The following is a 15476-nucleotide window of genomic DNA, read 5'->3' on the forward strand; positions in this document are numbered from 1 at the left end:
CTGAGAACATGCTGATCAAAAGTTTTTAAAAGCTTTTCTGTATGTCAAGGGATGTGGCCGCTAGGGCGTGACACATTTTGGAGACTTTTAGTTTTGTTGCCATCAAATTTCAAACGGCTCTCCCGCCCACATACTTGATCTCAGCAGCTTCAAACTTGCTGGACATGATCAATCAATCAATCAATCAATCAATCAATTTTATTAATAAAGCCCAATATCACAAATCACAATTTGCCTCACGGGGCTTTATAGCACACAACATCCCTCTGTCCTTTGGACCCTCACAGCGGCCATCTATGTGAAATTGGAAAAGCCATCTCTCAATAGAGGAGGAGGTCTGCGACACCACCTATCCCCCACCTATAATGCTGTCCTTTCATCCTTGCCCAGGAGGCTTAACAACTTAACCTCTAAAAACAACAGTCGTTCACAAATGGCCTCATGTGACTCTAATGACTCCAGTGACAACCGTTGCAGCAGGAGTTTCAACGACTGTCGTTGACACACCATTGGAACACTAACGAACCAGTGACATCATTGGCCTTGTGAAGAGCTCCCCAGAGGTTAAATACCTGGGTGCTTCCACACCAGTTTGTCAGACTAGTTTCAGCCTAGTCAGACAAGCATGAACTGATGAAGCCTCTTGGATAAGAGGTGAAACGTCTTCTAAGACAAAACCAAGTCCAGTTGCGTTCGATTCAATTGCCTTGAGTCTCTGAGTTGTTTGGGGCCAAGAACAATAATTTCAGTTTTGTCTGAATTTAACATCAGGAAACTGGTGCTCATCCAGATTTTTATGTCTTTAAGGCAGTTATGGAGTTTAGTTAATTGATTACTTTCTTCTGGCTTCGTCGATAAATACAACTGTGTATCATCCGCATAACAATGGAAATTTATAGAGTGATTTCTAATGATGTTGCCTAAGGAAGCATATATAGAATGAATAGGATTGGTCCAAGCACAGAACCTTTCGGAACTCCAAAACAAACTTTAGTACGTAAGGATGATTCATTATGAACGTCAACAAACTGAAAATGATCAGATAAATAAGATTTAAACCAGCTTAGTGCAGAACCTTTTAGGCCGATTAAGTGTTCCAGTTTCTGTCGCAGAATTTGATGGTCAATAGTGTCAAACGCCGCACTAAGATCTAATAAAACAAGTACAGAGACGAGTCCTTTCTCTGAAGCAATCAGAAGGTCATTTGTAATTTTAACTAGTGCTGTCTCAGTGCTATGATGCACTCTAAATCCTGACTGAAATTTCTCAAATAAATTATTATCATGGAGAAAATCACACAGCTGGTCTGCAACTACTTTCTCAAGGATCTTTGACATAAAGGGAAGATTAGATATTGGTCTATAGTTGGCTAACACCTCTGAATCCAGGGTGGGCTTTTTTAGTAGAGGTTTAATTACAGCTACCTTTAAAATACTGTGGTACATAGCCTGTTAATAAGGATATATTGATCATATCTAATATATGAGTGTTAACTAAAGGTAAGACCTCCTTAAGTAGCCTAGTTGGGATGGGGTCTAAGAGATATGTTGATGATTTAGATGAAGAAATCACTGTGGTCAATTCTTGAAGAGAAATTGGGGAGAAGCAATCTAAATATATATTAGGTCTTACAGCTGTGTTTGAGGTTAGATAGGTAGGCCTACTATCTGAGGAAAGGAAGTCATGAATTTTGCCTCTAATAATTATAATTTTGTCATTAAAAAAGCTCATAAAATCATTACTGCTAAGGGCTAAAGGAATACAAGGCTCAATAGAGCTTTGATTCTCAATCAGCCTGGCTACAGTGCTGAAAAGAAACCTGGGGTTATTTTTGTTTTCTTCTATTTGGTAATAGTTTGCGCTGGCATTGCGGAGGCCCCTCTTATAAGTTTTGAGACTGTCTGCCCAGATTAAACGAGATTCTTCCAGTTTGGTTAATCGCCAATTCCTTTCAAACTTTAGCAATATTTGTTTTAACTTAAGGGTTTGAGAGTTATACCAAGGAGCGAACTTTCTTTGCTTTGTTAACTTCTTTTTAAGAGGAGCTACAGAGTCAAGTGTTGTTCGCAGCGAGCCTATGGCGCTATCAACAAAATGATCAATGCGGGAGAGGTTAATGTCGGTACGGGAAACCTCTGTTACTGAGGGACTTGGTATTGAATTTAATGACGGAGTAATCATTTCCTTAAATTTTGCGACAGCACTATCTGATAAACATCTAGTATAGTAACTGTTGCTGAGTGGCATGTAATCGAGTGAAAAGAAATCAAAAGTAATCAAATAATAATCCGATAGCGAGGGATTTTGTGGAAAGACTGTTTGGTTATCAATTTCAATTCCATACGTCAGAACTAGAGCGAGGGTATGGTTATAACAGTGAGTGGGTTCATGTACACCCTGACTGAAGCCAATGGAGTCTAATAATGAGATAAACGCGGTAGCCAGGGAGTCATTATCAACGTCGACATGAATGTTAAAATTGCCTAAAATAATAACTTCATCTGATTTAAGAACTAGACTGGATAAAAACTCTGAGAATTCAGATACAAATTCAGAATACGGGCCAGGAGCACGGTACACTATAACAAATAAAAGTGGCTGCGAGGTTTTCCAGGTTGGATGTAAAAGACTACGAACGAGGCTTTCAAATGAATTATAATCTAGTTTAGGTTTAGGGCTGATTAACACACTAGAGTTAAAAATGGCTGCAACTCTCCCCTCCTCGGCCGCTGCCTTGAGGAATGTGGATATTATTATGACTGGGAGGAGTGGACTCATTTAGACTAACATATTCATCTTGACACACCCAGGTTTCAGTGAGACTGAGTAAATCAATATGATTATCTGATATTAATTCGTTTACTAACACTGCTTTAGACGAAAGAGACCTGATATTTAATAGTCCGCATTTAATTCTCCTGTTTTGTCTTTCTGTCACAGAAGAGGTTTTAATTTTTATGAGGTTGTTATGCACCACTCCTCTTTGTTTAATTTTAGATTTAAATAATTTAGGTTGTCGGGGGACAGACACGGTTTGTATAAAACTATGAAAACTATGGCTGGGTAACTGAACTAGAAGCTCAGAGAGGCGTATAGGACTGACTCTCTGTCCTGGTCTCAACTCTGGATTGTCAGGGATTTAAATTACTAATAACATTTTCCAGGTTCCTAGAAATGAGAGCAGCTCCATCCTTCCATATCCTCATACTAATATATATAATAAAAAAAATAATAAAAAATACCTATTATCACCATCATTATTATTATTATTATTGCTATTATCTGTTTTGCATTGGGAATAGTTTATATAAGACATAGTTTATATAAGAATAACACCGACCAGACAATTTGAACCAGGAAAATGAAGATTTAATGAACACACTCTTTTAAACATTTTGTCACTGAGCTTTTTGTTAGGCAATAGGCTTAGGCCAGTCTCTAACATGGGCCAATGAATGATCAGTTTGGACTGGGAGGGAAAACAGCTTTACAAATCAAATCCACCAGTCACTTTGAAAAGCTCAAGGAAAAATATTTGTGGCTACAGGGAGGATCAAAATAAATTGAATACATAAAATAATATTTAACCAGTCACCCTCCTCTGATAAGTTAAGAACAGTCCCTTATCAGTGCATAAACCAGACACATCATGCAACCCGGCTGGTATATTTTAATACATTCCCTAATAGACCCACAGTGGGCTGGGTACTAACAGTCACTGTGGCGCATGACACCAACGAAGCAGAAATTATTGGACCTGGAGCCAGGCTTCTTGGTCGTCGGTAAACATTATCTTGCGGTGGCCATAGTGCTCCGCCGTATTCCTGTCTGTGACCCCCGTGCAGAATTCGCCTTTCGTTTCTGCTGCTGGTTGAAATCTGTACTCGCACAGTGTGCTCCTGAATGATTTCTTTTGCTCACACAAAACTATTTTTAGTCGCAAATGCCAGTAAAATGCTCACACCGTAGAGCTCTGAACAGCCAATGGGACAAAAGCAAGCAGCAGTAGGCTTAGCTACTGTCTAGTCTCAACCCAGCACAGGGTCGGTCGGTTACAGATACAGCTAGCTAACAAGTTAGAGTTACAGCACTACGGTCACTGTGGATAACAGCAATGGATAATTGGATATAACGTCTGCCGGTGGAATGCGCTTTCAATTCCATACCAAAGAAAGACCAGCTAACATTAGGCCTACACAGGATTAAGGAACTTGCTGCTGTGATGACCGTTCAACTTAAAGCTATCTGGCAGACAACGAGTGAGTGAAAATGTGTCTTACCGTCTCACTGTAAGCAGGCATAGCCAGTGTTTGATTTGTTTGATTACCGCAGCGTTTCTCAACCACATGACCAAAAAAAAAAAAAAAGTACATGACGCGCATGTTTTTTTCCCATCCAATAATAATAATAACTGGTATATTTGTATAGAATAAATATCTGTTTCAAAGGCATTATTCATGCCTATACAAATAACTTATTCGTATTAAAGCACACCCCTAGTACAGAGGGGTCTAAAATCGTCTAAAAAGTGAGCTGGAGGCCGAAATGACACAAGTCCGACGTCCTGCCCAACGCTGCTTGCAGCTTTATTTGTACAAGGTTTTTATTCTGCCACAGTGCACAATGACAGTTCCTGCCTGCTGTCAAAACATAAGTTCACTATCTGTAAATGTGTGTACGTGCACTTGCCGTGTGCATCTGCAGATGAGTTTCTCCAGTGACTTTTTTTTTGGCCTACCATTCCTGATTGGCTCGCGTTTGAGAATTTTAACAGTGCGTTACTATCTCATCTGCTCTCTCAATGAAGCAGATGTGTTATGTGAGAGGAATGTCTTTCATCCTGACCAGAGGGCTTGCAGCAGGAAAGGAAGTATTTAAAAGTATTTAATTCCTGCATTTAAGATGTTGCTTAAATAAAAGTACGTAAGTATAATCAGGAAAATGTACTAATAGTATAGTAAGTACTATAAAAATGTCCCCTGTGACTGTTGAAGTGTACCAATATGATATCAATAGATGATTCTGACTCATGCATTGATGTAAAAGCAAGATTTTACTATTGTAGTTGGCTGAGGTGAAGCTCATTTTGAACTTTTAACTAGTGATTATTTTTCATTATGGGTTAATCTGCTGATTATTTTCTCCAGTAATTAATTGATTGTGTGGTTTGTAAAAATTCTGGAAATAGTGAGAGAGTCACATCTCAATTTGTAAATGAGTAACTAAAGTTGTTCAGTAAATGCAGTGTAGAAGAGTTAGATGGTGGAATGAGACTCAGGTACTTTAAGTACAAATCTGAGTCTGGAATGTGTTTAGTTACATTCCATTGCTGGGTGCAGTTTACGTTATATTATCTTAATGAGTTTGCAAGTATGACTTGACTTGTGACTTGCTTGACCAGTGACTTGGCTCGACTTGCTTAACTTATAGCAAGGACTCGTCTTGACTTGCTTGATTTTCACCAAAGTGACTTGGGACTTGCTTGAGACCTTAAGGTTATGACATCTGAATTGCTTATGACTTGCACATGTGCGACTTACTCCCACCACTGCTTGATATGCAGACAGAGTGACAGGAAAGACTAATCCATTTACATTTGATATACTTGTACTAAATAAATAAAGTGGCCCTATTTAAACGATCTACAGCTTATGGTCTAAAGTGCATGGCACAAGTGCATTTAGGGTGTGTCCAAGTGATCTATTGTTAGTTAAATGGTGCAAAATGATAATTTCTTATTTGGTTATGAAGTAGTTATTTTGAATAAGTTGATTGATCTAATATTTTCTTTTTGGGTCAGGCTCACAAAGATATTTCAGACTGGTATGCAGTGTCATATGGTCATATTGGTCTAATGCAAGTTCAGACAGTTTCACAAAAACAGAATATAACTATGAGATGGATATAAGGTCAAAGTGGCATTGCCGTTTGACCACCGAAATCTAATCTGTTCGTGTGCTTGTAACTTTTGGATTCTTCCAAAAGCAAACCATTATCTGCTGGAGTGAACACAACTGAATCCTTAGATGCTTGCTCAATTTTAACTTCCCTTCATTTGATTTCATGAGATGTAGCAAGATGGCGCCCCCAGTGCAAATGCCTGTTACAGCAGCTCCTGCTCACCACTGAGCTTTTTTCAATTTCTTTTTCATTTAACTTTCTAATTTGGATTTTTATTTCAGTTAGCTAGCTAGCACTTATGCTCTGTTTTGGTATGGAGATGAAGACCGCTGTCTTTATAGCTATTTTTCCACGGACATGATTGTGTGCGGGGACCCGGCACCCAGCTGTGGCTCCATTGTTTTCACCCGTTTGTTAGCGCTGCATCACACCGCAGTGCGGCCCGAGGAGAGGCACAATATTCCCCGCCAGCTGTGGAGAAGGAGACGGGGATGTCGCACCGGAGTGCAGCGCCGATACCAGAGGAGGCAGTACAAACCTGACCTCCCATCCGTTGTAACGGAGAACTTAAGATCGCTCCACAGCAAGATGGACAAGCTGTCGGTGCTGAGTCACCGCGCTGGATGGATTCCATCTCATCAGACACGACAGGACAGTGGACAGCGGTAAGAGGAAAGGAGGAGGGCTGGCTATGTTTGTGAATGATAGATGGTGTAACTCTGGGCACATCACTATCAAGGAACAGCATTGCTGCAGGGACATTGAGCTGCTGGCTGTTGGCATGAGACCATATTATCTACCCAGGGAGTTTTCTAATGTCATTATGGTAGCAGTGTATGTCCCTCCATCTGCTAAAGCTGAGTCTGCTTGTGACATTCTTACGAGTAGGCTGCAAACACAGCACCCTCAGGCCCTCCTTCTGATCTCTGGGGACTTCAGCCACGCCTATCCATCCACCACCCTACCCACCTTCACCCAATATGTTTCCTGCCACACCAGAGACCATAAAACACTGGATTTATTTTATGCCAACACCAAGGAGGCATACCATTCATCCCCCCTGCCCCCCCGGGAAAAGCTGATCACAACCTGGTTCATCTTCTGCATGTCTACAGACCTCTGGTGCAGAGGGAACCAGCAACCACCCGCACTGTGAAGAGGTGGTTGGGAGGACTGCTCCGAGACCACTGTGTGGGAGGTACTCAGCAATTCCAATGGGGAGGACATTGACAGTCTGACATCATGTATTACGGATTATATAAACTTCTGTGAGGAAAGCACCGTACCCACCAGGACTGTACGCTGCTTCTCCAACACCAAACCCTGGATTACTCCTGATATTAAAGCTCTCCTGAAGGAGAAGCGGAGAGCTTTTAACTCTGGAACCAAGGAGGAACTGAAGGCCGTGCAGAAGGAGCTACGGAGAAACATCAGGTGAGGACAGGAAGGATATAAAAAGAAGATGGAGGAACAGCTGCAGCAGAGCGACGTCAGCGGGGTCTGGAGAGGTCTGAAAACCATCTCAGTCAGGACACAAACAACCAGACTGCCAGGCCAGAGGCGACAGAAGTGGGTGAATGATCTGAATCTGTTCTTCAATAGATTTGATCAGTCTGCCCCTCCCCTGGCCCAGACATCACGGCTGCAACCCCCCTCATCCTCACCTTCACCTTCCCCCCCACCTACACTCCTGGCACAATGCTTCAACACCTCCCCCACCCCTGCTCCATCTCATCACCTCCACCCCCAGCACACAGACCCCCTGCTCCAGCTTGTCCTTCACTACCTGTCAGGTGAGAGATCAGCTGAGGAGGATAAAGAAGAGGAAGGCTGCGGGTCCAGACGGTATCAGCTCCAGGCTCCTGAAGTCCTGCACAGACCAACTGTGTGGGATAGTTGAAACCATCTTCAACCTGAGCCTGAGGCTGGGGAGAGTACCACAGCTGTGGAGGACATCCTGCGTGATACCTGTACCCAAGGCTCCGCACCCAAGGACTTCAGCAGCTTCAGACTGGTGGCATTAACATTGCATTTCATGAAGACTCTGGAGCACCTGGTCCTGTCTTGTCTCCGCCCTGCAGTAGGCCCTCCAAAGGACCTACTGCAGTTTGCCTACCAGCCTGGCATTGGGGTGGACAACGCTGTCATCTTCCTCCTACATAGAGCTCTTTCTCACCTGGAGAAGCCCGAAAGCTCTGTGAGAATCATGTTCTTTGTCTTCTCCAGCGCTTTCAACACCATACAGCCTGTGCTTCTGAGGGACAAACTGGGGCTCGTAGGGGTGGCTAATCACCTCACATCCTGGATTCTGGACTACCTCACAGACTGGCCACAGTATGTCAGGACCCAGGATTGTGTATCGCACTTGGTTGTCTGCAGTACAGAGGCCCCGCAGGGGACAGTGCTGGCACCGTTCCTCTTCACCCTCTACAGTGCAGACTTTTCATAGGACACCCCCACCTGTCATCTGCAGAAGTTCTCTGATGACTCTGCCATAGTCGATCTCATCACAGATGGGAATGACAGGGAGTACAGAGAACTGAACCAGGACTTTGTGGACTGGTGCCTGACGAACCACCTTCAGATCAACGCGGGGAAAACCAAAGAGCTGATGGTGGATTTCTGCAGGTGCAGACTCTTCCGCCCAACACTGGTGAACATCCAGGGAAAGGACATTGAGATGGTGACATCTTATAAGTACCTGGGTGTTCATTTTAACAATAAATTGGACTGGACTAATCACATAACAGCACTTTACAGGAAAGGCCAAAGCAGACTCTACCTGCTGAGGCGGCTCAGGTCTTTTGGAGTGCAGGGGGCACTCCTGAAGACCTTCTTTGACACTGTAGTGGCATGAGCCATCTTTTACGGAGTGGTCTGCTGGGGCAGCAGCGTCTCGGCTGCAGATAAGAAGAGACTAGACAAGCTGATCAAGAAGGCCAGCTCCGTCCTGGGATGCTCTCTGGACTCTGTGCAGGTGGTGGGAGAAAGGAGGATGACAGCCAAGCTGTCATCTCTGAGGTCTAATGATTCCCATCCCCTGCTCCTTCAGCGATAGACTGATTCACCCAAAATGTGCGAAGGAATGCTATCGCAGGTCCTGGTCCTTCCTGCCTGCAGCTGTCAGGCAACATAACCAGCGCTGCTCACAGTAAACTGCACCATGGACACTTCATGGACACTATAGACACTTTATAAACACCACAGCTGTTTGCTGTTTTTTTGCAGATACAATCACTTGCACTAGGTGTGCTCTCTCTAATCCACTGCTCATTTTTATTTACTGCTCATTATCCATCCATCCATCCATCCATCCATCCATCTTCTAACCGCTTCATCCTCTTGAGGGTCACGGGGGGGCTGGAGCCTATCCCAGCTGACATTGGGAGAGAGGAAGGGTACACACTGGACAGGTTGCCAGACTATCGCAGGACTGACACATGGAGACAGACAACCATTCACGCTTATATTCACACCTACAGATAATTTAGAGCTATCAATTAACCTAATCCCCAATCTGCATGTATTTGGACTGTGGGAGGAAGCCGGAGTGTCCGGAGAGAACCCACGCTGACACGGAGAGAACATGCAAACTCCGCACAGAAGGGCTCCCACACCCGGGGTTGAACCAGGAACCCTCTTGCTGTGAGGTGACAGTGCTAACCACCACACCACCGTGCCGCCCTGCTCATTATCCACTTCTCATTATTATCCACTTATTATTATTATTATTATTATTATTATTATCATTATTATTATTTATCACCGTTTCTTGTATTTTTGTACTTTATTTTGCATGCCTAGGTTTTAAGTTCTAAGTTTTTTAAGTTTAAATTTTGAAATGTTTAATCTGACTCTTTCTCCTTGACTGCTGTAACACTAGAATTTCTCAATTGTGGGATAAATAAAGGTGTATCTTATTTTATTTGCTCCCTATCCATTTCAGATCACACTTTATGGTGTTTCTGAGTTCTAAATGAGAATGCCCCTTTCTACCTCTCTGATCTCCTTAAACCTCACACTCCATTGTGTGCTCTCTGGCCTTGGAATACAGGGCTCCTGTCTGTCCCCAGAGCTACAAAGTAGTCAGCAGACTACATGGTCTTTACCTATTTTCCTCCAGCTAACATCAGACACTCTGCTGAGGCCTCAAAACTCATTTTTTCACCTTACCTTTCACTTATTTGCTCATTCTTTCGTGACTTCAGGCTTGTACCTGTTGCCATAAACCATTCTGCAGGTCGATCCCAGTCTCAATGAATGCAAAGCAATGTTCTGCTGGGAAACCTTTGGTTGTGGCATTCATGTGAAAGCCACCTGACACACTCCACCACTCAAACACTGCTGCAGACCAAGGTTACCCAGCAGAACATTCCACTGTGACAAGATCAGTTTTATTCACTTCACCTGTCAGTGGTTTTAATGTTTTGGCTGATTGGTGAACAGTCTGTTATAATGCGAATATTGTGAACTTTCTGAAAAACACTGCGTTTCTTTAACCCTCTGTTTGTGTTCCACAAGTATAGCTGTATGCCTCTCTCTCATCTCTGTCTCTCTGTCTCTTTGTAGTTTCACCTCCTTGATGCATGAGCTTTGCCTCTTTCATGTTTGTGTCTTCTTTCCAGATTTGATCTGTTTGGTGTCAAATTAAGTTGCTCAACACCCAACTGGATCCATTCTTCATATATGTTAATAATCTATCTACAACCTGTTAGGGTTATTGGGGACTTCTTTCTTACCTGAAGCGAGAGTGCTGTATGCTGTACAGAATATAAAGCCTCTTGAGACAAATGAGGAAGTATGCGATGATGGGCTTTATTAATATAACTGACTTGACTTGACATTTTGTTTTAAAAGTTCAATTTGCCCAGATTTCATAAAAACGTGTGTCATTTAATGTATCCAATTCAAAATAAATTCTGAACAGATCATGCATTGGTAGGCAATTTAAACTGCATGAAAGATTCCCATGTCGTGCAATGCCAATTGGCCACATTGAATGGCTATTGCTTAAAAAATGTCTACCATTTGATTTTAATGATTCTAACTTTTAGAGGTGAATAATGTGATGTCAGTGTTTTCTCTGTGGATTGTCAGCTCTTGGATGTGAATGCTTTGTATCAGATGTACAATGTTTTTGGTGTAATACTTACTGACTTTGGTTGCCAGTACAGTGATATTGTGTTGAACAGCTGTCTCTCTGTCCAGGTAATCATTCGTGGAAATGGTTCCCTCAACAGTGTCAATGTCAAAACAGCTGTCAGACTCTGTCTGCCATTCCAGGGAATACCTGCAGAGATAAGAGCAGTCCACATGAGAGGGAAACATTAGGGTGAAGGGCTGGGTACTCTGTCATCAGAACCCAGATGTGATCAATGCTCTCATTCTAGTTGGGTGTTTTCTGATAGGCCACCTTTGTGATTAAGATCTAGTTTAGGCAGATAAGATGTTTTGTTGGGATGAGGATTAAAAAAAAAATCACACTTAGGAAATACATAGGATAACATTACCATCAGGGTTCAAAGAAATCAATCTTAATTATCGGTACAAGAGGGACTTGACCTTTAATCTCCTGTCTCATAGAAATTATATTCATACACAAATAATGTGAAACAGCAAATACTGTAAAAGAATTCCTACACATAAAAGTTCCGCTGTCAATCAATGAGTGTAGATAATAAGGTAGTAGCACTAGTATTTCTGTGGTGCAACCCATTTTAATTTAGTGATGGTGAAATTTCCCCTCAACACTAAATCGGAACTTGGTAAGTGCAGCCTAACTCCAGGACTGGATATTAAATAACACTAAAATGCTAATACTAAATCTACATCATACTACTAGCCAAAACAATGTTTAGTTCCCTTGTGTACTTTGACAGTGGCTATGTGTGCGTATATTGTTACCACTGACTGTTGTTACCTGACAGCACTGCTGCTGGCATCCAGGTCTTGAGCGGTCACAGAGCTGATGATGATTCCTGGAGGAGTGTCTTCGTATACGTCCACAGAGTAGGATGGCTTAGTGAAGACTGGGGGTTCATCTATATCCAGGACATTCACCTTGACTGTCACTGAGTCTTTAAAGGGCCCTAGGTGGAGGAAACGTGGGTCCACCTGTGCGTTGGATACCTCGACCTTGAAGGTGTAGGACTTCTTAGTCTCATAGTCCAGAGTCTGCAGAAACATTAGAATAAAGGAATGGAGAGATGTGAGGGGATGAAAATCATAAGACAAGAGCTGCACAAAGAATTGTCTCTCAAACTGCTTTTTCTGTATGTGTGAGCTTTACACAAGGAGCCACCTCAGACGCATTTTTCAGTTGTCAGTCTCACACATATCTTTCCAACAGATACACTACACAATGGCTTGTGTTTTACTCAGACCATAAATGTTTTTATGCTTTTAATTTATTTTCTTTGGTTTTACATGCACAATTGCACTGATTGTGTACTGGACTCTGACAGCTGACGAAATATGGGGGACCTCCTCAGTACTGCTCTCAAACCCATCCTGTTTAGACTGAAGCTGCTGCTGTGTAGACATGGTGTAAACCTTATATACTTAATTTAAACCTGATTTTGTTATGATATCTCAGAGAAATAATGCTGCATTTACAGTATCATGTGGATTTAATTGTGCTTTGATGCAATTTGTGGCATGACAGTGATGCCATCAGGACTGAGGCTCTTGCACCAATGTCTGTAAGCATCACTGAAGTACCACAAATAATGTCAAAGCACACCCTCGAGTGTACTTTTGTGATTTTACAACTATTACCAACAAAATAAAAGATTTAATCAAAATGTATTCACGTTGAGGGCCAATTAGCTTTCAAATAAAAAGAACATTTTGTGACTGTTGTCTCCATTTCCATGGAAATGCATGGGGTCTGACTAATAACTGAGCAGTTATCAGTCACATCAGTAGACTGCTGTATTTAATGAAACCTAGTTTACTACTCCAGCAAGAAGGCAGACCCATAGTAACAACCTATAGACACATTTCTAGTCCCTGTTGAGTCTGCAAACAAACATGAGCTTTAATACTTTCTAGACATTTCTACTTTTTTTCATGCACAGATTTAGCTAATACATCCACAAACTTTACATGCATTTTTAAGCTAATTTAGTTACCGGAACAGCTGATGGGGGATGCCAGACATTTCCAGTAACTGTAAAGTCCAAAAGTCAAAACAAATTGAAACAAGGTAGATGTAATCATTTCCAGAATTTACAGCATGATTTTATAGAACAAAATATTTTTGCTTCAGTCCATATTTGATGGCGTTTATCTTTTCAAAAACAACTTTTCATGGCGGCCACACTCCTGTGCCGTCTGCACTACAGGGAGGCAGCACCTGCACTGACACCACCATTATATTCATTAAAAAAGATAACACTGACTCATTTAATCTCATTTAAACTTAGCCTATATAAATATGTTGGAGAATTTCTGCAAATGCAGTGGTTAGGAAAAAGTTCAGAAATTATTTTGTTTAAGTTAATTATTCTATAACTGTTAATATAACAGCTGCAAGAAAAAGCCTATCATGAACATTTGGTAGATTATTTGTTTATGAGATAACCTAACTACACATTTTTGGTGTTTTTGTTTTTTTGTTGTTGTTATTTTTGCTTTAATGTACTGATTTCATTTCTAAACCTTTCTAACTGACCGAGCTCTTTATCTGACAGTGCCATATATTGATTTTTTGTTTTGTGTTCTTCTCATCTTCTTTCAACCATTCATCAAAACTTACTCCACTGTATAAATATAAATTAACAACAAAACAATCCATTTTGTAGCAGTTTTGTAGCCTTCTGGTTTTTGCTCCAGCTCTGGCAGTTACAAAATTGCAATGGAAATGAGTATTTTTCTAGTGATGAGAAAGGTGTGCTGTGATGCTGATTTGAGCACATTCTAAATGTCTTTTTGACCAATTCGATTGCTTGGTCAGAACTACCTGTTCTATAATGTAGATTATAATAGTTGTAATGAATAATTTGACCATTTGACAAATAAACACATTCTCACTCCGACCTCATCACATACCAATATTTGGTCATGGACTCTCCATGTCGAGATATGATGTACAAGCTACCCTGGATATCCAGCATATCCAGCATTACTGGATAAGGGTGGTGTTGTCAGGGCTGTGTTTTTAGATCTTAGGAAAGCCTTTGATACTGTAAACCATGCTGTCCTCCTCTCCAAGTTATTTTCTTTTAACTTCTCACCAGTTGCCCTTAGCTGGATAGAGTCTTACCTCTTCAATTGATCACAAATAGTCAGAGTTAACAACAATCAATCCACTGCTCTCAGCCTTTCCACTGGTGTCCCACAAGGATCCATATTGGACCCACTCCTATTTAGCCTACATGTAAATGGTTTGCCAACTGTATGCCCAGAGATAGAGACTATAATGTATGCTGATGACACTGTAAAATATGTACACAACACTACAAAAAGTCAAGTTGCCTCTATCTTAACCAATGCAATGATCCATATTACTGAATGGTTAAATCAATGTTGACGACAATTAAATATGTCAAAAACCACCAGCATGTATTTTATCAAGAAAGCTAGTAACACTGTTGAGCTACACATATTTGTACTTGGACAAAGACTGGAAATTGTCAAAGAGGCCAAATACCTTGGGATCGTGATAGATCCTAATCTTTCTTTTAGAAAGAAAAGAAGATTTGCAACAGAGTGAAGTATAATCTCACAAGAGGAAACCGCATCATCCCACTGAGAAAATCAGCTTTCAGTCAATCTGCCTTTTCAATCAAAGCGGCACATGAATGGAATGCTGTACCAGCTATTATTAGGGCCCGAGCGCCGACTGCAAGTCATCCGCGTAGGACCCGATTGAAATTGTGCTGTTTATTAGAAGTTTGTTCAGATTGTTATTATTAGGGGTCAAAACCTGCGGGGACACTATTGACCTGTAACCAGTCCTCGCCAAAGGACTGTTGTTTTTGGTGTGTTTATTAGGGACCGAGCCTAGAGGCAGAGGACTGCTCACAGAGCAGTCCTAGCCAAAGACGAGGACCCTATTGTTTTTGGTGCGTTTATTAGGGACCGAGCCCTAAGGCAGAGGACTGCTCACAGAGCAGTCCTCGCTGAAGGCGAGGACCCTATTGTTTTTGGTGCATTTATTGGGTGTGAATGCTGCAAGCATTCATAACCTATGTTCTTCTACTACCAAAATTCTTTATTTTTCTTATTGGGTGTGAATGCTGCAAGCATTCACAACCTATGTTCTTCTACTACCAAAATTCTTTATTTTTCTTATTATTATTATTCTTCCGCCGCGTTTTTCAACATCAATTATCTTCAACATACTTCAACCGATTCAAACCATTCAAACTTCTTCAGATTCAGCTTCATGAGGACATTATCGGAAACTTTCAAATTTTTCCATAACCTTCATATTTTCCCAGGAATTCAACGTTAAAATTCCGACTTCTATTAAAGCGGATGGAGCAAAAACAGTTGGACCGCTACTAGTTCTACAAACTTCAACCGATTAAAACCGTTCAAACATGAAAACGTTCAGCTGAATTAGGACA

General features: G+C 41.5%; 1 protein-coding gene across 5 annotated transcripts in view; it reads right to left on the reverse strand.

Annotated features, from left to right (window-relative positions):
- The window catches only part of LOC125902789 (cadherin-12-like), a 286220-nt gene that overhangs the window by 118315 nt on the left and 152429 nt on the right, over window positions 1–15476 (reverse strand). For all 5 annotated transcript variants that reach the window (XM_049599389.1, XM_049599391.1, XM_049599392.1 and 2 more), the window contains 2 exons: window positions 11822–12075; window positions 11055–11191 (listed from right to left, as the gene is read on the reverse strand). In XM_049599389.1, the coding sequence (XP_049455346.1) occupies window positions 11055–11191; window positions 11822–12075 (391 nt within the window). The remainder of the gene's footprint in view (window positions 1–11054; window positions 11192–11821; window positions 12076–15476) is intronic.

The sequence above is a fragment of the Epinephelus fuscoguttatus genome, linkage group LG15 (genome assembly GCF_011397635.1).
Source record: "Epinephelus fuscoguttatus linkage group LG15, E.fuscoguttatus.final_Chr_v1".
NCBI lineage: Eukaryota > Metazoa > Chordata > Actinopteri > Perciformes > Serranidae > Epinephelus > Epinephelus fuscoguttatus.